The 24795-nt window shown below is 41.7% G+C and overlaps 1 protein-coding gene and 1 long non-coding RNA gene across 8 annotated transcripts in view; one reads left to right on the top strand and one right to left on the bottom strand.

Annotated features, from left to right (window-relative positions):
* Window positions 1-14189: 14189 nt before the first annotated feature.
* Window positions 14190-14656, bottom strand: LOC140613918 (uncharacterized). Its single transcript, XR_012014836.1, has 2 exons — window positions 14515-14656; window positions 14190-14343 (listed from the first exon to the last, which is right to left on the bottom strand). It is a non-coding gene; the product is annotated as an uncharacterized lncRNA (long non-coding RNA).
* Window positions 14657-14702: 46 nt separating this feature from the next.
* The window catches only part of U2SURP (U2 snRNP associated SURP domain containing), a 50241-nt gene continuing 40148 nt past the window's right edge, over window positions 14703-24795 (top strand). For 2 of the 7 annotated variants that reach the window (XM_072792421.1, XM_072792420.1), the window contains exon 1: window positions 14753-14898. In XM_072792421.1, the coding sequence (XP_072648522.1) occupies window positions 14854-14898 (45 nt within the window). In that variant the 5' untranslated portion in view covers window positions 14753-14853. Of the gene's footprint in view, window positions 14899-23934; window positions 23958-24795 lie in introns of those variants that run through there. The other 5 variants (XM_072792423.1, XM_072792419.1, XM_072792425.1 and 2 more) reach the window with 5 other exon arrangements.

The raw sequence follows: 24795 nt of genomic DNA, 5'->3' as shown, positions 1-24795 counted from the left end.
TCTTCCCTCTGAGCTTCTTTTTTTTTTTTTATTTTTTATTTTTTAATTTTATTTATTTATTTGAGACACACAGAGAGAGAGATAGAGAGAGGCAGAGACACAGGGAGAGGGAGAAGCAGGCTCCATGCAGGGAGCCTGACGTGGGACTCGATCCCGGGTCTCCAGGATCACACCCTGGGCTGCATGTGGCGCTAAACCACTGTGCTACCGGGGCTGCCCCCCTCTGAGCTTCTTAATGGTGAAATAACATTTCCTTTCAGTTTAAGCTATACAAGTGAGGAGGCTTCTGTCAATTGCAACCTAAGGTATTTTATCCACACACCCTAAGGGGTGCATGTATGAATCTTCAAATATCCCTTGTGAATTTGTGTCAAGAATGTGAGTGACCTATATGTGAGCTAAACATATCCACTCCCACTGCTCTGGTTAGGATTTTGCACTGGGAATAGGGAAGTGAAAAGTTATGTTGTACCAGAGTTCCCACATCCCTGCCCTTCTATCCCTTCCCTTCTCATCTCTCTGGAGCTTACTGATTAGTAGACAAGACAGAAAAATGGCAGCAGAGTAGGTGAGGACCTATCCTGGACTGTGTAATATAATGAACAGCCCAAAGGAGTGAGGGACCAACTTATCTGGGATGCATAGCCAGAAAGAGAATTGCAGGATGGGGGCGGGGGGTTGGGCAAGAAGCAGGTTGTGGCAGGAGTGGGCTGAGGGTGTCAAAGGAGGAGCCTGGAGTTGGGTCTTGTATTTTGCATAAGAACTAGTCAGGGGAGGGGGCTGGGAGGAAAAGTATTCCAAATTGAGAGGTGTGAGTTAAGGGGCAGAGACAAGAAACAACAGCCTAATGGGGGAACTGGAACCTTGGTGTCGCTGGAGCACAGGGGAATCAGACCAGGAGAGGCAGACAAGGAGACTGAAAAGAAGGCCTTTTTCCCATCTCCTTAAAAAGTATAAAAGGAGTCTCTCTCTCTCTCTCTTTTTTTTAAATGTGTAATGATATATGTGCCCAAATTAGAGAAGTATGAAAAAATTTCTTCGTGAGTAGCTAATGTATGCAGATATAGAAAAAAATTCATATGAGAATTTTAGAAATGGTCTTTGGAATTACTGTTTTATTGGAAAGTATTAAAAATGTTATTATTTGGGACCAACCTGAGCAGTTTAGCACTGCCTTCAGCCCAGGGCCTGATCCTGGAGACCCGGATCAAGTCCCGCATCGGGCTCCCTGCATGGAGCCTGCTTCTCCCTCTGCCTGTGTCTCTGCCTCTCTCTCTCTCTCTGTGTGTCTCTCATGAATAATAAAATAAAATCTTTAAAAAAATGTTATTTGTCTCTGTTCACTTGTTGAATAAACAATATATTCAAATAGACCAAAGAGTATATAGTAAAAAGTAAGTTTCCTCCCACCCCTGATCTCCAGGATTTTAAATTTCCTTCCTCAGAGGCAATTACAGTGGCCAGTTTTTAAAGAAATATATTGTATATATGCATAAACACACGTTACGTCTTGTATTAGTTGTCTACTGCTGTGTAACAACCCCAAGACTTAGTGGCTTAAAACAGTAAACATTTATTATCTCACATGTTCTTTGGTCAGGCATCCAGTGGCTTAGCTGGGCCTCTGGCTCAGTGTCTCTTGCAAGGTTGTGGTTGAGCTGCCTGCTGGGGCTGTAGTCATCTCATAGCTCTGCTTAGGCAGGATCTGCTTTTAAGCTCACTCAAGGGGTAGTCAGCAGGATTTAGTTTCTCACAGGCTGTTGGGCTGATGGCTTCATGCCTTCACTAGTTTTTGGCCTGAGGCCCCCCTCAGTTTCTTGTTATGTGAGTAGCATTGGGCACCTTGCAGCCTGATGGCTGGCTTCATCAGAGCAAATAGACAAGAAAAGCCAGAAAAGTCAAGGAAGACAAGAAGCAGAAGCTGGTTTTTTTTTTTTTTTTCTTTAAGATTTATTTATTTATTTGAAAGGGATAGAGACAGAGAGAGAACATGAGTGGGGAAAGGGCAGAGGAAGAGGGAAAGGGAGAGAATCTCAAGTAGACTCCATTGAGCATGGAGCTCCACGCAGAGCTCCATCTCATGACCCTGAGATTAAGACCTGAGCTGAAATCATGAGTTGGACACTTAACTTACTGAGCCACCCAGGCACCCCCAAATTGTTTTATAACCAAGCCTCAGAAGTGACATTCTCTCACTTTTGCTGTCCAGGGGATCCCTGAGTGGTGCAGTGGTTTGGTGCCTGCCTTTGGCCCAGGGCACGATCCTAGAGACCTGGGATCGAATCCCACGTCGGGCTCCCTGCATGGAGCCTGCTTCTCCCTCTGCCTGTGTCTGTCTGTCTCTCTCTCTCTGTGTGTGACTATCATAAATAAATAAAAATTAAAAAAAATATTTCACTTTTGCTGTCCATTAGAAGTATGTCACTAGGTTGAACCCAGTCTCAAGGGAAGGGAACTACTTAGGGCATGGTTACTGGGGGTTGGAAATCATTGGGGTCAACTTAGAAGATACTTAGCACACATATGTATACTATATTTCTATCTATAGATGCCTCTTTTTTTTTAAAGCACAAAAATGTTTCCCGCCTTGTTTTTGTCATACAACAGTGTATCTTGCATCTTGGAACAATTTCCAAGTCAGTTCATAAAGACTGCTTATTTTTCTAGCAAAGGCATAGGATTTCAGGCCTGACTCCATACTGAGATCTTTTTAGATGTGCCATGCCTTTATTAAACAGTCCTTTATTGATGGGCAGTTAGGGTGTCTTTGATCTTTTGCTACACATCTTTACCAGTTTAAGAATGCATCTGGAAGGTAAATTCCTATAAATGGAATTGCTGGGTCAAAGGGTATACACGCACACATTTTGATAACTGTGGCCAAATTGCCATTCAAGGGAGGTTGCACCTATTTATTTTCTAATTCCAAACGATGAGAATTGTCTACTTCTCCACAGCTTCTTGAGGCATTTCCCCCCCACACATTTTAATGAAAGAGGAAAAAAGAAATCCTAGAAGAAAAGCTAAAAAAGAAAAGCTAATGAACAGGACAAATTGGAGTCACTGGTTTTTATTAAATGAAAATGGAACAAGGCTCTGCTATAAATTTCTGGGTTTACCAGGGTATTCTCTTAGTACATTATGCATAAAAGGGCAGGGGCCCCTGGTTTAGGTGTCAGTGTCCTTGATAATCTGTTCTGGCTCCTGTCACTATAACCTTAGGTAATGTCCTCCTCTAAGGTTGTGTGGATTTCTAAAGCCACTCAACAGATAGCTTATCAGATTCAAACTTCACCTGGAGGACATGACATTAATAACTATCAAACCAAGTATACACTGAATAATGATTTAACCTCTAGAACTGTTTAACAATGGAACAATCTAACTTAATGAAACAAGCATTTCTCTGTAAAAATACATAAATGAGAACTGACTGTAGAAAGGAGGAGAATTATATCTGGGCTCTAAGACTTCTTCGACCCCAACTTTCTCTGTCTCTAAGATTCTAAAGACAGCAAGCATGAGGATACTCAAGAGAGCCAATTTTTCTGCTGATCCTCGCATGATAGTAGGTATACTTTTAGGCCCATCAATTGAGAGTATGCATGATGATAAAGAGCTGTTGTGAGTTCAAGAATGCTTTGATAATGTGTATAGCACCATTATGCACCATCCCCCAAAGCTGGAAGCAATCCAAATATCCCTCAGTAGTTGAACGAATGAACAAATTGTAGTCTAGACATAGAATGGAATATTATTCAGCCTTGAGAAGGAAGTTCTGATACATGCTACATCACAGATGAACCTTGAAGACACTGCTAAGTGAAATAAGCCTGTCACAAAAGGACCAATGGTATATGACTTCACTCATGTGAGGTACCCAGAATAGTCAAATTTATAAAGACAGAAATACAATGGTGGTTTCCTGGGGTGGGGGGAGGGGATATTGTGGAGTTATTGTTTAATGGGTATAGAGTTTCAGTTTGGGAAGATGAAAAAGTTCTGAAGAAGGATGGTGGTGACACTTTGCCCAACATGAATGTACTTAATGCCACCAAACTGTACACTTAAAAATGGTTAAAGTGGCAAATCTTATGTGTATTTGACCATAGTAAAATAAATTGTGTCTTATCAATTACAGCAGCATCTCCAAACATTTGAAAAATAATTGTATATGTATCTGACACCTATTATTCATATGCTTTACAGTTAGCCTTGGCTCACACATCCCCCTCCCTGCAATCTTCATTCATCCCAAGGTAAGCCTCTGGGAGCCATTTGTACTATGTGGCACTATTTTCCTTAGCACAGTTGAGTAGATCACAAATGAGCAGTTGACCCGAGCTGAACTATTTAGAAACTTATTCCTGTGATTTTGGAATTTGGTTTCAGGAACTTTTGCGGGTCTCTATACAGAGATAAAACTGAGAAATATGTGGTTGGGAGCCATAAGGTGATTTATTGTTTTTCTTCCATGTTTATTTATTATTTATTCAACAAATATATATTGTTTGCCTATTGTGTGCCAGGTATGGAAATAGGTGCTGGGATTCAGCCCTGACCCTGCCTTCCTAGAAAAATAGAGCAGGCCTGACTGTGAAGATACTATCTCTAATATTTAGTGGACTGTTCTCCCCTAGATAAACAACACAGTATTCCATGATTTTATCCCCCCCCTTTTTTTTTAAAGCAACAGCATTGGCACAATTGCTCAATGAAAGCTTGGTGGACAACAGGATATTAGAACAATTTTTCATTGTAGCAACAAATACGGCAAGTGCACCAACATCATCACAGGTGTTCTGTATGTGTTCATGGGATACCTACAAAGGATGATGGGTGTTTTTGTTTACCGGCTGCAGCAGCGCCGCCAGGTGGCAAAACAGTAGAAGATGTTTGCTGTCACTTGAGCCTGCTTATGTGGAAGTGACACAATTCTTGAAAATTGTTTTTAAATTGGAGATGAGAGGAGAGCTGCATTACTTAAAAATTTGTACACGAAGGGAGATGTTTAAGTCCTTCCAAATAGAAAAATTTGCATTTTCTTAAAATGAGACATTTTGTAAGGTCCTCATTCTGATCTCTGTGCAGCTTCTAGGTAACTCCTGGGAATTTGCTCCAGAGGTGAAGCTTGAGATTGAGAAAAACACGCCCCAAAGTTTTCTAGCATCCTTCATGAGGTCTCCCCTTTCTTCTTCTGCAGGGCCAATCTTCTGAGCTACCTTAAACTGCCTCTGATACAGATTTCATTCATTAACAAATACTGAGTACTTGCTTGGTGCTTACTTTGTTCTAGGCGCTGCAGATACAGCAGTAAATAAATCAGACTAACATTTCAGTCTTCATTTATGACACTCTTTTTTTTTTTTTTTCATTTATGACACTCTTATTGTGACACATTTGTTTCCTTCACATTGACTTTGCCTACGTCTTATTTATTCTTATTTAAGAACAAAACTTGAAAAAGAAGATTTTTTGAGACTTACCATGATAACAATGTCAAAATAAAGCCTTGTGTTTAAGACCACTACAGTTGGACTTTTGTTTTTGGCAACCAAGTGAAACTGATAAGGGAAATAATTTATTTTCTCTTCATAAGTTCATTCTTCACCTAGCCTTTATATTACTTGGTCTTGTCTTAAGAATTTCAGTCTTGGGGCACCTGTTTGGCTCAGTTAAGCGTCTGTGTTTGGCTAAGGTCATGATCTCAGGGTCCTGGTACAAGCCCTGTGTTGGGCTCCTAGCTCAGCGGGGAGTCTGCTTTTCCTTCTCCCTCTGCCTCTGCCCCCTTGTGCTCTGTCTCAAATAAAAAAACAAAAATCTTAAAAAGAAAAAAAAATTATCTTCATGGGGATATCCAGGGTCTGAATGGCACAAGGTAGGTCACAAGTTGAGGCGTGATCTCTTGGTGATCTAAGCCAAGCCTCCATTTGGACTGCCAGCTCATGGCCAATGAGACTTCCAAGATGTTGCCCTTTGCTGGTTGTCTTGATTTGCCATCAAGTGCCACAAGGTACGTACCTTCAGTTACGTACACCTTTGCCACATGCACACATGCACACACACACTCACTCACTTAGGAACACCATTTCTAGCATATGCCATCTAGACCATCTTAAGTTTTATCTTGTTGATAAAATAACTGCTACATGGTAGTCTTCTCACCAGGATCATAGCTAAAATAGCAATTTTTGTTGCCTTCAACATGTCACCAGCCCATTTCTGGGCTCTATGCTTCTTGACACCACTTTTACATATCTTTTATTTCTCAGGCACTTTTAGTTTTTTAAAAAAGCCTCTGCTAATTACTATTGTCAAAGGAATTCTAGATATCAATAAGTAATTTGGGTACTTTTTTTTGGTGAGGGAGGGTGAAAGGAGAGAAAACTGCTATTATCATTGAAATCTTGTCAGGATAGCATTGTGGGGTGGGGCAGGTGATCAAGTTTATCAGAATCTTTAATCTCACACAGAACACATCCTCCTTGAAGGCTGTTCCCTGACTATTCCTAGAAGCAGCTGGGATTTCTCTAAACACAAGAGTTAAGTCTGAATTTTAGCTGTTTCTTTCTCCCTCGTATCTTCCTTTTTTTAGAGCCTGATTTTTCAGTGCCTGCAGTTCTTGGTCATGCCACCTTAAAGAATGAAGAGGTAGACCAGAGTGGTGGACAGCAAAGTAAGGTTTATTGAACGATAGCAAAGTAATAGTACAAAGTTCTGGAGGAGGGGGCCTGTGAGGGTTGCCACTGGAGTTTCTAAGTCTAGGGGTTTCTATGGGCTTGTTGGTGGGCTGTTTTAATGGGATTAACCCTCCCTGTGCCTGTCATCCAATGAGGTTTTTGTCATCTATCACATGGGAAAGAATGCAGGGATCCTTCCAGGGAGGTGTAAAATCCTTTTGGTTTCCTCTTAGGGTGGGAGGCCCCTTGTCCTTGCCTGCCTCCCAACTATCCTTCATCATTCCCCACTCTGAAGAGGTAACCCTAACTGCTATTAGGGAAATAGGGTGACCACTGATCTACCTACTTCCTGGTGGTGGTGGTGGGGGTGGAGGGGGGGGGTGATTAGGGTTGGGTTGGATGGAGTGGCAGTCAAGGTTCCTGTAGTTCTGCCTATCAAGGGGTCCCCTGTAGAAGTCTGGTTTGACCACCATGTGAGGCTCCATCTGAACTACCATTTGGAGTTTGATGACCTTTATCTGGAAGATATAAAGTGGGTTAGGCCATTAAGGAGGCAATTACCCAAAGCACAATGCAAGACCAAGCATAGCTAGGGGTCCTGCAAGAGATAGAGGGTGTTTTGGTAAATTCCCCACATACTGTGAGGAGAGGTTGGGTGAAAGCAATGTAGTAAGAATTGATGGGATATGGAGAAAAAGACTTATCTGTGTCTTGTCACTTCAAGATGAATTTGAGGTCCTCTCTTGGTTCACAGATGGATTTTGGTTCCTTGTTATTAGTCCCCATTGGGGACCAATGTTTGACTCTGGAATGGTGGATCCAGGCTTCAAATTAAGGTACTTTGACTTCTGTTGGAATGGCTAAAATTGTATACAGGCCTTCCCAGACTGGCTCTAACAAGCACTTGGGTCCCTGGGGTGAAATGAGACAGGTTGGTTATATTGGGGCTGAAAGTTGGGAAGCTCCTTGCAAGAGGGATAAAATGATTTATCCAAGACTTTCTTGTCTATCAGCAGGTCATATCTCAGATAGGCTCAACCTCTTTTTCATGAGAATGTTCCTAATTTGGAGTAAGGCAATAGGGAGTCGACACCCGATTTTGGCTTCTCTCTCTCTTTCTTCCTTTTTAAAAGATTTTATTTACTCATGAGAGACAGAGAGAGGCAGAGACATAGGCAGAGGGAGAAGCAGGCTCCCTGTAGGGAGCCTGATGTAAGGCTCGATCCCAGGACCCTGGGATCATAACCTGAGCTGAAGGCAGACAGTCAACGACTGAGCCACCTAGGTGTCCCTTTGGCTTTTTCCTGTGCTACTTAATTTTTCCAAGAATTGAAGTCTTCAGATACAATGTGATAGATAATGCCCCAAACCTTGGATATTCTGTTATGACTCTGAAGGGACTGGGGGAGTTCAAACTGAGGAATTTACTAGAGCCTTTATCACTTCTGAGGCTTTTTTGGTTCTATGGGGGAAGGACTCAACCCAGTGTGTGAAGGCATCTACCCAAACCAGGAGGTAGCTGTACCCATGTATTTTAGGCATGTGTGAAGTCCATTTGCCAATCTTCCCCAGGGTAACCTCTTCCCGGCTGTATGCCTCTGGGGACTTGGGGATGGGAGAATGGGTTATTCTTTTCCTATCCCAGAGTTACTTTCTTCCCACTCCATAGTTCGTGTTGTAGCTTTGGAAATCAGGAGATCGGGCAGGGGGCTCCTGGGTGGCTCAGGGGTTGAGTGTCTGCCTTTGGCTCAGGTGGGCTCCTGGGATTGAGTCCTGCATCAGGCTCTCTGCAGGGAGCCTGCTTCTCCCTCTGCCTCTCTCTTTCATGAATAAAATCTTAAAAAAAAAAAAAAAAAAAAAAAGCTGGGCATGGCAGCCAGCCACAAGTCACCAGATCCAGCTCTTTGCTTAAATATCCTACTGGCTGTTGATCTGGCTTCAGGGCCTGGGTTAGGACACCCAAAGCCATTCCTTTTCTGTCACATACCAGTTATAAAGCTGGGGTATTGGCAAGGCCCTCTTGAGATTTTTTAAAAAAGCTTTCTCTGACTCTGGATCCCACATTAATAGATGGGTACCAGCTGTCTGAGGTCTTGAGAGGATCCCAGCTGGGGTCTTGAGGAGGTATAGCCGGGCCTCCAGTTTGAAACTGAAGCCACCCCTGGCCTCACCCAGCCTTTGATCCCCGTATCTTTCAGCAGAGGCCAGAATCCCATGTTTTTCTGCTTCAGAGAGGGTCTGATTTAACAGAAGCATTACACCCAATTTGGAAAACTTTGAGGTCCCTGTTTGTCATAGGTCTTGTAGTGGCACCTCCCCTTGGTCCATCTTCAAGCACTACCTATTATTGCAGAGGATAAAGCCCTCAAGCACAGGCAAGAATTCCAGGATAGGGCAGGACAGGTAAGGGGAACTGATCTTACCCTAGGAAGGATGAAGCCAAGTGTGGAGACTCCCCTGTGGACTCCATTTGCCTATGGACTTTGGATGTAGTGTTCCTTTGTTCCTCCCCACCGGGTGAGTGGGGGGGTTAGGTGGGGAGGAGGGGCAGAAGAGAGCAGCCAGGAGAGGCTGGGATCAATCCTACATTGCTGAGATCAGAAGAAAATGAACCACCTTTTCCCCAGTTAAAACCAAGAAGGCAAAGTCTCTCAGGTAGCCGTGTCTCATCCTCCAACTTGTATTGTGACCATGTGCCAGAACAAAGGAAAATGAGTTGCTTTTGCCCAGTTAAAACCAGGAAGTCATCCAAGTAAATGATTATTGAGTTATGGATCTCATTTTTTTAAAAATTTTTATTTATTTATTTATGATAGTCACACACACAGAGAGAGAAAGAGAGAGGCAGAGACATAGGCAGAGGGAGAAGCAGGCTCCACGCTCCGGGAGCCCAACGTGGGATTCGATCCCGGGTCTCCAGGATCGCGCCCTGGGCCAAAGGCAGGCGCCAAACCGCTGCGCCACCCAGGGATCCCTGGATCTCATTATATGGATCTCACTTCCTATAGCCTATGTCAGGAAAGGGACTCTAAAGGAGTAAGGTTCTTGTCAAGGAATTACCCATCTACAAGAATAGAACTTCCACCTCAGTTCCTCATCTTTACCTGATGTGTGGCCCTAGCTACTCACACAACTGAGGCCAGAGCCCCTGTCCTCTTTGTGGGGGTGCTGGGAGTAGTCTTGTTTACCCAGGCTTGGCCCTACCTCCAGAGAATGACTGGTTTCCCCCACTCATAAGACTCCCTTAGAAGTCAATGGACAAACTAGACTTTTTTTTAGTAGAGTTGTTCTGTTGGGCATAGCCACCTAATCAGATTTTAGTAGAATTGTTGTCTTGTATAGCCACATGGAGGGACAAGATGGGACACCCAGGGAGGGGAAATCCAGCTGGGATAAGCCCTGATGGAACCACAAAGTTGGGAGATCCCTTAGATCTTAGTTCTTTTGCCCTACCTGGCCATTCCTCATATAGGTGTTGTAGCCAGTCTGAGGGGTGTCCTAGTACTGCCCAAGATAGGAGGGGTCACAAACAGGAGACAGTTTCTCATGTCACTGTGATTAAGATCCCTTGGAGGCCACTCTAACCACTCACAAGAGAATGTCTGGGGGATTGTCCTGGTTTTTCCTACTTGTTCTCATAGGGGAAGAATCAGATGAGAAAATAGTAGAGGGGCTTCTCTTTGGATGCCTGGATGGTCAAGTAAGGAAAGAGAGCCGTTGGGTATCCAAAGGGTAACCTTCGTTAGGTCCCTCAATTGCTGCTCATTTTTTTCTATATTCCTTACATCTGGTGTACCCTGAAAGGAGTTCTGAATCCTTACCAAATCAACATTCCCAAATTCTGTTGGGGATCAGTCGGAAAGGAGCCCAGAGAGCCTGTCACCGGAGACTTCAGAATGGCAGTTGCGCTAATTGCTCTTACATGGCTGATGGGTGCCCACTGTTTCAACAAACAAAATGGAGGTGGGGGGGGGAGACAGAGATACCTGTTGCCCACTACTCACGGTTAGTTGTCCTTAATGGTGGAGATCCTGGGATGAGCCCCCGTAAATGTTATAGGATTTTTTTCTCTGTCAGTGCCCACAGTTCTTGGTCATACCACTTCGAAGAATGAAGAGGTAGACCAGAGTGGTGGCCAGAAAAGCAAGGTTTATTGAGTGACAGCAAAGTGATAGTACAAAGTCCCGGAGCGGGGGTACTTCGAGGGTTGCCACTGGAGTTCCTAAGTCTAGGGGTTTCTGTGGGCTTGTTGGTGGACGGTTTTTTTTTTTTTTTTCTTTTTTTTTTCTTTTTTTTTTTGGTGGACGGTTTTAATGGGATTAACCCTCCCTGTGTCTGTCATCCAATAAGGTTTTTGCCATCTCTCTATCACATGGGAAAGGATGGAGGGCTCCTTCCAGGTGTAAAATCCTGGAGGGTGGTTTCCTCCCTGTCTGCCTGCCTTCCAACTATCCTTCATCACTGGCATATGCTAGAAATTCAGTAACTGCCAAATAAACAAATGGATGAGATTATGCTTTCACCAGCCTCTATCTTGAAGTCTAGAGAGCAGGGAGAGGCTGCTTAAGAAATTCTGTAGAATGAAAGCACCACCAAGTAGAAACAGTCTATTGGCGCACCACAGGAGACTTTGGCTTTGGGGCAATCCTTTGTAAGGTCTCTTTCATTGTATGTACTGTTAAATGATACTTTTGTTTCAGCCTCTCCAATCCACCTTTTATCCCCCTATTTCAAAAGAAATTTAACATTTGGGAGGTCCCTAAAAGCTTTGTGGGTCCTAGGCACTGAGCCTTTGTGCCTAATGGGTAAGTGGTTCTCATTGGTGCTGGGAGACCGATTATTGAATATTATGTTCATCATCACTAGTAAGACTTAAATTGTACATGAGAAGTAGAAAACTCAAATGCCTTCAAGCAGGCCAGATGTGGGGCATTTGTCCTCTGGTGAACCAAGAGGTTGCTATGGCTCACCTCCACTGATTGTTAGACTTCCCTTTTTTTAAAAAAAATATTTTTTTCATGGTTTTATTTTATTTTTTAAATTTAAATTCAATTTGCCAACATACAGTATAACACCCAGTTCATCCCATCAAGTGCCCTCCTTAGTGCTTTCCTATTTTTTCAAGGAACACTGGAAAACTTAAGTATAAAAACATAAAATCTACCAGTTTTAAAGTGCCAGCTGAAATTTCAAAGAACAAAAACCTCCTTGGGTGAAGCAAATAAAACACCTCTGTGGACTGCATCTGTCACGACTTGCAATCTCTGTTGAACATAGCTGCAGGGAAAGCCCTTTTAAACAGATGACAGGGACTAGAGAACCAACATTATTAGGAGACAAAGAGCCTGGTTTTAGTGTGACTGTAAAAAAGTAATACTAACTGTAGTAAATTGTAGGATTTTCTTACTATTTAGGTGTAGTCCCTTGTCAATAGTAATTTTGAATCTAAAAGTTTCAGATTCTGTAATATTCCATTCGTAAGATTCATGCTACGTCATCCTCCTTAATTTGTGGTTTGAGTAATAGGGCCAAGATTTTGTGACACATATGTGTTGAGGAAAACTTTGCTCATAATCATGATTGTGAGTTTTTAAAAGTGTATTTAGTTAGGCCTTAATAAAGACCTATGTATTCCTTCTTGTCAAGTCACATTTGTCTGGCTTCCTTTGGGACTTCACTGTATGAAAAAGAAGAGAAGGAAGAAGTCTGTGTTCCTTTATTTCTAACTCTTTAGGGGAAATCATTTGGCAAAAATTATCTCTCTGAGAAGTAGAACTTTGGGGATTTGAATGAATAGCATGCATTTATTCACTTTATAGACACAATCAGCCTGCAGCACTGCTGGAACATGGCTAGGCACAGCCAGTCCCACTCCTTCCTTCATCTCAGCTGATGATTTCACTTTCTAACCCTAGATTGTAAACAATTAAGGTCTAGTTTGATGAGCATTTTGAGTGGGAACCTATTAGGTTCCTATGGAAACAGAAGCAGAGTCTCTATCTTAGGCAGACTTGGTGGCAGGGAGGGAGGTCTGTAAGGCTTTCTGGAGGAAGTGACATCTTCAGGAAGAGCATGCAATTGATTATCTTTCAATTAGGGACCAGGATGAGGGTGGGAGAAGAAGCCTGGAATTGAAAAAGTGTGATAAAATCTGAAACTTGGAAATAAATTCAATTGGACTGGAGACTGCAGAGCATCATTCCAATTTAATTTCAAAGCCCAGCACTTGTCACTTTTTGATTATGTCCTGTTTGCTTACTTGTTTGTTGTCTGTTCTTCCCTCCCCATCTGCTCACGCAGAGCAGGAGCCCCATCTGCTGACTCCTCAGTGCCAGATCCACAAGACTGCTTTTACTGAAGGCCTGCCATAGGTCAGATCCTGTGATAAGTGCTTCCCTCATGGTTTTCCCTCTCCCCTCCCCAACACCAACCAGCAGACAAAATTTTACTTCTTCAGAGTTGGCTCAAATGCTCCCTTCTCTGTGAAACCTCCCCATCTCTTTACCCAATCCTTACTCTCAGAATTACTTCTTTTAGAGTTCCCACGCTTTGATTTCTCCTTAGGGCATCAATCTAATCCTGCTGCTCCTTTCCTCCATTCTTTTAGCTTTGTCTCTGTAAACCTCTTAACACTTTGGACAGGATTTTACACACAAAACGGGGCTCAAAAATATTTTGAATAACTGAATTTGGGAGAGAAAGCGATGAATCCTTCTTCCCTTCCAGCAGCCCCGAGAGCAATCTTTTAAAACATGAAGTCTGACATGACAGCCCTACTTAACCTTGTTGAAGGCCACTTTTATCTCAGACTAGAATTCTAACTCCTAAGCACCCTGCTCATTCAGGGCCCTATGTGAACGTACTCCCACCCATCTCTCTAGCCATGACCCTCTCTATACCTTCTTGTAAAACTTGAGTGCTTATGGTGACTGCACACCGGCTGTAATGATTCACGTCACCAGGCTTTAATTTCAACTATTCCCTTTACCTGGAATGCCCTTTTCATTTTCCTTACCTGGCTCAGTTGAGGCAAGATCTTAAGCAAGTCCCCCTCCCCCCTTTTTTAAAGTAGTCTTCATGCCCAGTGTGGAGCCCATCTCCGGGGCCTGAACTCACAACTCTAATATTAAGACCTATGCTGAGATCAAGAGTCGGAAGCGGCTTAACCCAGTCACCCAGGCACCCCAAGTGTTCCTTCTTTGAATACAGATCCTATTAAGAACTTTAAAAAGGTACTAAGTACGGAAAAGCTTACGGTGCTCCTCTCCATTTGTGTGATTAAAAATGAAAACAGGGCAGCTCGGATGGCTCAGAGCTTTAGCGCCAGCTTCAGCCCAGGGCGTGATCCTGGAGCCCCGGGATCGAGTCCTGCATCGGGCTCCCTGCGTGGAGCCTGCTTCCCCCTCTGCCTGTGTTTCTGCCTCTCATGAATAAGTAAATAACATCTTAAAAAAAACAATACTAAACCATGAAATGCGCTTTTAAATGACACAGAGCTTTCAAGTGCGCTAGATTTAGAATACCGTCTATTTATGATTTTCTCTCATTCTCCGTCCCTGCAGGTACCCATTTTGCAGATCCCCGAACAGTCCATCGGAAACTCCACTGCTGGATTCTCAGGTTGGGTCAAACGCTCCTTTTTCTCCACTTTCCAGGCACCGTTCTATGCGAAAAGTAACGTAGAGCAAGTTGCGAGTTCGCCTTTCGCGCGCTATGGGGTTACGCTCCGGGGCTGTCGCAAAACCCGTCTTGGGCCGCTGAGCGCGGGACCCCCCCCCCCGCCCCGCCCCCGGACCCAGCGCGTATCTTCTCTAAGGATCCTTTCCCTCCTCACCCAGGAAATTCAACTGGCTCGCGCCTATCGGGGGCTGGCGCCGGGAAACAAGTGAAACCTCAGCCGGTCCTGAAGGTCAGCACGAGGAGACGCTCCAAAATCCCAGAACCGCACGAAAGGCGGAGCCCCGGGAACACCCAGGAAATCGCGCAAAGCGGTCTGGGCCGGGGAAATTGCTGACACCGGAAGTCACGTGGCACAGCTCCGCCCGCATTCCCTATCTCGGCAGTCGACTCCTCAGTCTTGCAGGCGCCTCTGGCGGGCTCCGCCGAGATCCGCTCTCTCGGCGCTCGACTCGCCCGTGCTGCTGCGGCCGCCGAAGGAGGGGCAAAGCTCAAGATGGCGGACAAAACGCCAGGCGGATCTCAGAAGGCCAGTTCGAAGGTAATTTCTTAGAGGACTTCGTAAGTCAGTGAGTTTATAGCTGTCATCTGGAGCCTACGGGCGCTTCTGGCCAGCCGGAGGAGCCTGGAATGGGGGTCCGCGCTCTGGTCACGGCTGTAGGCCCCGCCGCCGACGCACTGTGGTGCGCAGGTTGAGAGGCCTGGTATCTCCCCTCAGTCCCAGGCTGGATTCGGCTCGAGACCCGCGGGCCCGGGCTGGGTGGCGTGAGTAGCTCGGCCTGCGTTTGGCATTGGAGCGAAACCAGGGATTTAGATTGAGGTTCGAAGCCGCGAAAACGCGCCCGTGCGTTCCTGTTTGTTGAGCCCTGAGGCCGCCGGACAGCACCTGGGGAGAGGCGGGAATCGCCTCCCGGTGCCTGAGCGTTTGCCTCCCTTCCCTCAGTTCTACGGTTTTTTGGATCTCGCCACGCTTCCGGTCGCCCTCGGGTTCCCCCCTTGCCCTCCGGGGAGTAAATAACGACGGCTCGGGCTGCAAGTCGTGAGGGGAGGGCCGAGGGTGGAGGGGCGCGCGAGGTGCGGGAAGTGCAGAGGCGGGAGCGGCTCTCGCCTGCAAGAGCCGCGTCGCCAAGGTTAAAGCTGCGCCCCACACGTGGTCTTATCTCACTTAAGAGGAAGTATCAAACGAGCCCTTCTTTTGAGGGTTGGTTTTCAAGGACTCGGGGTCCCCTGCATCACCAGGTCGTGTGTTCCACCCAAGCCCTTAGAAGCCGCTTAAGACCGACTGTTAAATTCATTTTTGAGTCCACAGGGAACGATGTGCAAGTGTTGAGAAACCATTGAGCTGTAGAAGTAGTTTAGCGGTAGGTTAGGTGGGTGGCCAGCATCAGGTCTTCCTCGTTGCCATCTTGGGTCGGTCCTTAAGTTTTTTTTTTTTTTTTTTTCTTCTTTGAGTTTCTCATCTCCAAGACGATATTACAAGTAATAGATCCTGCCCGGGGTAGTTCTTAAGCTTTTTCGGTACTAGTGCAGGAAGTTGCATAACCGCTCCAGGTTCCAGGGGCTGTTAACATCTTGCAGAGCATGTATGATCCTAAATCGGTTATTAGGAAGTTAGGTTTACGGTGGACCTGGCGAGCCCTACCTCTAGTTTGCTGTGAGAAACAACCCATTTTATAAGAGCTTTGTCAGTTTCTAATCACATCCTTTATGCCATTTTGTGAATGGTGGTTCATAATTAGTTTGTAATCAGTAATGTCTTTACCACACTCATCCTTTAATTTTGTAGAAACTATGGTAGAGGGTCAATTTCGGCTGTTTTATCTCCCTGCTTTTTACTCCTTGTCAGTTTCTTCCCTTTGCAGCACTGTATCCGCCGGCGTGGAGGGGGATAGTTGGGTACATCACTCAGGCCACTTTCTCAAAGATTTACAAAAACAGCCCTGCTTGCTGCTATTAGGGAACCGTTGCTAAAGCTACTACACGCATAATAGTTCGAGCATAAGCCGCGCAATTTTAGTTTCTTCTCAAGGTAATATTTTAAGTATCTCCTACTCGATGCCTTGGATACATTGAAAACATTTTAATGTACATGTTCATCCTTCTAAAGTAGTACCTCTGGTGGTCCTGAATGTGTGGCTGTTCCTATAAGTAAATTGTTGGGTCTTCCAGTAATAAATCTTTTCGGTTTGTGTATTGCTTTAGATTATCATCAGTTCATGCTATTAAGAACTGTATTATTTACAGTTCATGTTGTAAAAGGAATCAGTATCTCAGGACTCAGATGATACCAATGTGATATTCTCCATTAATGTGGAGGGCTGCATGACGCAGTTAAAGATTATGGATTTTGATAACAAGCAAAAGACATTTGGATTTAAATCTTGAATTGATAAGTATATTTGCGATATTAAGGCAGGTTGCTTAAACTCTTGAGCTTCACTTTTCTCGTTTGTAATATGGATGTAATCTCTGTTTTACAGAGTTGATGTAAGGATTAAGCGAATTAATGTCTACAAAGTACATAATAAATCTTAGTTCCTTTTTCCTCTCTCCTTTTTGTCCTTAGAGGAAATAAAAAGTGCTTACTTTTCAAAATGTTGGTTAAATTCTAATCTAAGGTTTAGTTAGAATCAAGACTTTGATTCTATCATTCTAACTATCATATAATGACTGCCCAGATTGCTGCTTTCTGTTTCTCATATAAAAGTCTAGAATTTATTGGAGTATTAGATCATTTTGGCAAATATTTGGAATTTCTAGCCTTTGATCTCTGGTTTGATTTTCCTTCTTCTTGGAGAGCAGATAAGTGACATTCTACAATACAGATGGAATGAACAGATTCTTCAGTTTCATGCTCTTTTTTTTTTTTTAATTTTTATTTATTTATGATAGTCACAGAGAGAGAGAGAGAGAGAGAGAGAGAGAGGCAGAGACACAGGCAGAGGGAGAAGCAGGCTCCATGCACCGGGAGCCCGACGTGGGATTCGATCCCGGGTCTCCAGGATCGCGCCCTGGGCCAAAGGCAGGCGCTAAACCGCTGCGCCACCCAGGGATCCCCCATGCTCTTTTTTGTTAGTTGAATTCCCATTGACATAGGTTGGGATGTTTGTTAATCATAGTTCTACACATTGAGGAAAATATTACTTTAAAAACGTACCAGGGAATGTAATGTACAGCATGGTGACTATAGTTCATAATACCGTATTGCATATTTGAAAGTTGCAAAGAGATTTTGAAAGTTCTCATCACAAGAAAAAAAACTTCTGCGTGGTGACATGTTAATTAGGCTTATTGTGATTATTTTGTAATATGTACAGATACTAAGTCATTATGTTGTATACCTGAAACAAATTTTTTGTATGTCAATTGTACTTCACTAAAAATAAATTAAAAAATAAAATGTTCAATATGCAGAGTTTTTTAAATTGACGATGGCAAAATTATTTGATGTGCCTTAATAATAATTATTTTCTATGCATTTATTTCTGTTTATCACCAGACAGAAATATTGCTTTAGAGGAAAGGGTTGTTAGTATCATGTTGTAGCTTTGATTTTGGGAAGAGAGATAATAACTGTTCCCTTAGAAAGTTGTTAAACATAATTGCTTAGAATTTAATTTATGATTAATATTTTGATTTTAAGAATTTTATTTGCTTGCACAGCAAAATGAAGATATGAAGAGAATGTGATATTTTCTTTACTTCCGCATGTCCTGTGTGGGTTATACTGCTAATATAATGGAATTATGTGCCCTGGTTTGTTTGTTTTAGATTTTTATTTATTTATTTATTTATTCATGAGAGGCAGAGGAGAAGCAGGCTCCATGCAGGGAACCCGATGCAGGACTCGATCTGGGGCCTCAGGATCAGGCCCTGAGCCAAGGAAGACGCTCAACCGCTGAGCCCCCTGGGCGCCCCAATACGTGCCCTGTTATTTCCCTCTCTGACAGCGTTTCTTTTTTGCCATATTGTCAAAAACTGGGTTAGGTAAATTTACGAGCAGGTAGAAGAGAGTGCTGGCTGCTTTGGACAGTTAGTGCTAAATTGGTTAGGGAACCGTTTTAATTGCTGATTAACAAAAACATTTCACTTTTAAGAAATAAGTAAAATGAAGATACATTCAAGGCTTGTGATCCTTAGGTATTTATTACTGCTTGTGTACACTCTTTTGTTGGTACCTGAAAATATGTAACATTTAAATAAACACAAATCTTGAAAATTAGGTTCTTCATGGTTTCCAGCTTTGAGTGAAAATTTGTTATGGTGTGACTGTAACCTTATCTTAAAATATAAGGTGGATAGTTTTATGGGTGGAAGGTTGTCTTTTTGGTTGGAGAGTGGAATTACAACTTCTGTTGATTGATACTCTTAGAAATTTGAGTATTTGTAGCACTGTTCCTTGAATATGACTTGATGTTTTTAAAAATTTCCTATCTTGTTGGATTGGTTTTCTGAAAGCGCAGTTTTTATTTTTTTTATTTTTATTCCTGAAGGTTTATTCTTTCTGGAAGGTAAACCCTATGGAAGATTCTCATTTTCCTTTGTGGCATATGAAAGAGGGGGTTCATCTGGTGTGCAAGTTGAAGACTCCTGCTTCTCTACCACTTTTTTATGAAGAACATCATTTTTAATTTAATTTTTAAAAAAGATTTTATTTATTTATTCATGAGAGACATAGAGAGAGGCAGAGACACAGGCCGAGGGAGAAGCAGGCTGCATGCAGGGAGCCCGACATGGCACTTGATCCCCGGTATCCAAGGATCTCGCCTTGGGCTGAAGGCGGCACTAAACTGCTGAGCCCCCCGGGCTGCCCTCATTTTTCTTATTTTTAAATAAAAATAAAAACTTGGCTACAGGATATTAAACTTGAAAACATTACTATTAGAAATAACTTGCCTCAAAAAAAAAAAAAGAAAGAAATAACTTGCCTCTTTTACTACTATTAAGTAGTTTTAATATTTTATTGCAGACCAGCCATGTGTTAGATATTTTGCTGAAATAACTTTTCAAAAAGCAGGATGCATTTGCCAGTAGCACTTGAGGCTATATGGTACTGTTAGCTGTGTCTTCCTTTCAGGAGTTAAATTTTTTAACTTTCCTCAGTTTAGATTGACTACAGGACATTCAAAATGTACTTACAACTTTTTGTGTATTGGTAGTGTTTTAAATGTAATTTTAAAGATCATTTCAGGTTTTTAATTTCACTTTATCTTAACATTGTACACATCTTAGTGATTTATAAAGTTGTTTTGAGAGGTGGCCCTTGGTTTGCCTTGGAGAGTGGTATTAAGGTAGGTAGCTGCTACTTGTTAGTGAGTGGACAGCAAAGTATCTAGACGGTAGAGCGTAACTTAGTTTTGTTGGGTAGGTACTTACTCCAGTAGGTTAAGCCAACAAGTGTATTGGGTCTTCGTTACTTGCAGGTCTTGTGCTTAACTTTGAGGAAGAAAACATTGAATAAGACTATACAAACTGGGGAGTATGCTCTCTAGTGGAAGAAAATCAACACATAATAGTACAGAGTAGAGGTATCTAAAAGTTTAGAGAGAAGTGACAGCTGGTTAATAGAGGATGGGAAGGAGAAGGCTCCAAGAATAGAGAAATTTGATTGAGTTCTTCTAAACAATGAGCAGAGGTTTGAAGGGTGGAGAGAGGGATATAAAAAGAAATGGGTGAGGTAAAGAAAAATAAATCTGGGAAATGGGTTGGTAAATGATTTCGTGTATTAGCCAGTGCATAGGGCGCTTGCATAGGGAATAAAAGTTGCTGAAATGGAAAGGTAAGTTTGGGATAAATGGTGGAGATTTTGAATACTACAGAGTAAAATTAGAGAGCCATGGAAAATTTGAGGCAGCAAAGTCTTTTTTTTTTAAAGATTTTATTTATTTATTCATGAGAAACAGAGAGAGAGAGGCAGAGACACAGGCAGAGGGAGAAGCAGGCTCCATGCAGGGAGCCTGATGTGGGACTCGATCCTGGGTCTGCAGGATCAGGCCCTGGACTGAAGGTGGCGCTAAACCGCTGAGCCACCCGGGCTGCCCAGCAAAGTCCTTTAGGAAAGAATTCTTGGAACATACTTTAAAAGGATTTGGGAGTGAGGAGGATCAGTTTGAAGTTTGTTGCAGTGCTCCTGATAAATATTGAGGATTGTTTCAGAAATCTCACCTCAGATCTTCTCTGAGAAGCTTTTCCTAACATCTTCCCTACCCCCATTAAGATTTGCCTGCTACCTCTGCTCTAGTGGCCATTGTTTTACTTTACTTGTTTAAAAAATACTTATATTGGCTTTATTTATAAACAGTTAAAGCTAAAAACAGTCTAATGTTTATTGACAGGGAGAAAGAAAAACAAACAATGGAATACTTAGAAAATGGTGTGATCATACAATCGTATATTACTGAGCAATACAAAATAGTGAACTCGTAAAACTCAACAAGAATGAAACTTGAAGCATAGTGATTTAATGATTGAGGGATAGAAGCCAGACTCAAAAAAGTAAATAATGTATAATTCCATTCATATGAAGTCCGAGAACCAGCAAAACTAATGTATAGAAATAGAAGTAAGAAAATGGTTGCCTAGAGAGAATGGACGAAGAGAATCAATTGGAAAGAGGCAGGAGGGGACTTTCTGGGGGTCATGAAAATGTTCTATTTCTTGTTTTGGGTGGTAGTTACACTAGTGTACACAACTTCCAAAACTCCTGAAACTGAACACCAAGATCTGTGCATTTTATTGTATGTTAATAATGCTATAATAAAAAATGAAAATGAAGATCACAGGGTTTTATTTATTGCTTTTTTGACTCAATATTACATTGTGAGTGTTTTCTTGTGTCCTCCAGTACTTTTTGAAATAATGTTTTGATGGCTACTTATTTCATTATATAAATATATTAAAATTGAGTTTATAATTATTAAGATTAATCCCAAATTTTATAAAACGCACTGATGAATTTTCTTTTATATCTTAGTATCTTGTTTTGTGTCCATTTGTGATTATGGGAACATTATATTTAAGCTTTTATATCAGGGAAATCTGGTGTTAGCAATGAGGATTAAGGGTCTTTCATCATTAGATGTTTCCTGCTGGACCTCCTTCCCTCCCTTCCTTCCTCCCTTCCTCCCATCTTCCCTTCCTCTCCCCTTCTCCTCTCTCTCCTTCTTCCTTTCTCTTTTTTCTTTCTCCCTCCACCCTACTTCCTGCCTACTGTATTTTACCCTGCCTACTGTATCTTACCCAGCTTTTTATTTGGAAAAAATTCAGTTCTACAGAAAAATCACATGAAAGCAGAGTATAATGTATACCTTGTATATCTTTCACCTAGGTTCCCCAGTTCTTAACGACTCTTTCTTTTATTAGCTTCTAAAGGCAGGGGGTATGTCTTATTTTACTAATATAAGGCATAGTACCAGTAAGTGGTTGAATTAAGGGAAGATCTGGACCACAATTGTGTCTTTAGAAAGAAAAATAAGAGTCCCTTTAGAAGAGCTGTATTAGGGGCCTGATGAACAGAATTTGACTCACGTGATTGTGACGGGATAAAGGGAGTCCAGGATGATCCTCTGTTATAATTGTTGCTGGCTAACACTGAGTAGTTACTGTTTGCTAGACACTGTTTTAAGTGCTTTAGTTTTTGTCCTTCACAACAATCCTATGAGGCAGGATGCTATTCAGCTTTATAAATGGAGGAACGAGGGCCAAGGTTACAAAACTGGTAAGTGCTAAAACCAGGAAGTCTAATTCCAGAATCTGTCCTCTTAAAAACATTTTACTCCTTCCATATTATGAGTGATTGAGAGATGATATAATCCAGTATCAGAAATAAGATCAATAGGAGAAGCTAGTTTGGAAGGAATTTTAAATATATTGAGTTTGAGGAGCTAGGAGACATTTGGGTGAAGATGTCCAGGAGGTAGATGTCCAGGAGGTAGTTTGACAACAGATTGGAACCCAGGAGAGGGACTAAGGTTGAAAATAAAGAATTAGAAGTCATCTCAGTACAATAAAGGTTTGATATGCTTCCTATAGGAAAGTGTTAAACTTGTGGAGATATAAATGATGCTTTAGAGTATAAGAGGAAAAAAAGACATTTTAGGAGTCAGTAATGGGAATAGAAAGCTGATGATGGAGAATGGCGGTTTTGGAGGAATGTTCTTACGGGTAGGTTGCTAAATAGAAAAAAATTTTTACTATCAGCCACCAACATACAGGGCCGTTAATAGTGTAGTTGGCTTTACCTTTCCTTAGCAATCATGAGAATGATCCATTTTTCTTTTGGATTCTTTTGCCATCCTTCACCACATCTGCATTATCTGCTTTCTCTGTCCTGAGGTAACTTTCTCATATGTCTGCTGCCTTATTGCTTTCAGTTTTCCTTATCCTGCTCATTCGTTTTTTGCTTTTGGGTCTTTTTATATGGATGAAAAATTGTGTGCTAGACTTCAGAAGATCTGTAAGCATCATTAATATGTTGTTCTTCAGTTAAAAAATATATAAACCAAACCAAGGTAAATAATATAGTCAGTTCTAGGTTCGGGAGAGGGAGAGACTCAGCTTCTGAAGTAGCATTACATTTACTGTTTATTTGGACCACTAGCTTTAAAAGTTGATTATTTTGAAAATTTTATTAACTATTTGCATCTAACTCTTAATCCTAAAGAAGTTCCATTCTGAATGCTGTGCAGTTATAGCTGCATATGAGTGGAAATGTCTGGTTTGCGGTAAATGTGACCATGCCATCTTAGGTTAATTGAAATCAGCTGATGCCTCTTCATAAGCCATGTTGTTATTTTTAAATCTTACAAATGGTGCTTTGGATGTGGCATAGAAGATTAAAGAAAGAAAGGCTAGCACTACTTAGCTGCTCTTGCATGCTTATTCTTCTGGGAGAACTTTAGAATTATTTTTGGCAACCCTTATGCCCCTTGCAAAGATTTTCCTTTCGGTATCAAGTTGTTGAATGAAATTGCATTAAGTGTGTAAATAAGTTTGGGTATAATTGACATTGTCTTAATAATGGGTTTTCCCATCCAGGAATATGATGAATCTTTTCACAAGGTGACTTGAATAACTGAATCCTTCTATATAGTTGGTCTTTACTTCACCCAGGTTGTATACATTTCTTTTGCTGGTTTCTAGGTGTTTTACACTTTTGGTGACTCTTGTAATTAGGATATTATTTTTGTTACCTAGCAGGTTGATAGTAGTATATTGGCAAGCAGTTGATTTTTTTCTCATCTGTTAGCATCTTGACTGATTTTTTTTTTTCTTTTCTGAGAATAGTTACTCTCTTGGATTTTGCAAATGGACACATTGCAAACTGCATTTCAAAGTGTGTTTCAGAGAATTAAATTTATTAAAAATTTCTTCTTCTATACCGTCTTGCCTTTTAAGAAACGTTAGATGGGAGAAGAAAGTAAGGAAGGACACAATTAAAGTCGGAGATAAATGGATAGAAAAGACAGTGATGGAAGATATCTCAGTGCTTGGTCGTCTTGGGCTTATTTTGCTTAGGGCCCAGCACAGTAGAGTTCAGAGGAACAAATCGATTCAGTTGTGAAAATCTGACCAGATGTTATTACCTTAAGTTTAGAGAAGGTAAGTAAAGCAATACCATGTAGACTTACATGGGTTTTACTGTATTTGCACTTTCATATGTCATACAAATCTTCAATTTTCTCCTAAAAATTAATATAATGCCTTGTGCATTTTTTTGAAATCTAAAACTTGGTACTAGGGTCTGATATTTGTGGTGTCAAGATTCTTGGTTTCACTTTTAACATTTGGCTATACATAAAAATAAGTAAAATCTCACTACCCAGTATCTTGCAAAATAAAAACTCTGTGACTGAGTTAAATTCTGGGATTCCAAGTAAAAATGTCAGACAGATACCACACGTTATTTAGTTAATGGTCTTGCAACTTGGCTTCTTTGTATAGTGAAAAAAATACTGGATGTCATATGTAATTTGATTTGTAGATCAATTAAGAAAAAATAAGATGAAATTTTAACAGTTGACATTGCTGCAATGTGCCATTATTTGAAGACCAATCTCTTTCAGTGCAACAGTCAGCAATAGTGGCATGCTGAATTAGAAGCAGCCCCCTAAAACAAGTTGTAAATTGTGGCCAGCTGTGGATTTGATAACAGGGTTTTCTTTTTCTTTTTTTTTTTTTTTTTAAGATTTAATTAATTAATTTGACAGAGCACAAGTAGGCAGAGTGGCAGAGCGCCTGATGCAGAGCTGGATCCTAGGACCCTGGGATTATGATCTGAGCTGAAGGCAGATGCTCAACTGACTGAACCACCCAGGCACCCCTAGGGTTTTCTTTTTATTGAACTATTTCTGCAGTGACATTTATACCTTTTACATTAAGGGTTTATATGTGAATTTTCTTGTTACTAAAATCATCTTTTATATGATTGGGAAGGTGG

The sequence above is a fragment of the Canis lupus genome, chromosome 22, assembly GCF_048164855.1.
Source record: "Canis lupus baileyi chromosome 22, mCanLup2.hap1, whole genome shotgun sequence".
NCBI classification, from domain to species: domain Eukaryota; kingdom Metazoa; phylum Chordata; class Mammalia; order Carnivora; family Canidae; genus Canis; species Canis lupus.
The sequence above is the reverse complement of the archived record's forward strand: the minus strand, read 5'-3'. Positions and strand labels throughout refer to the sequence as shown.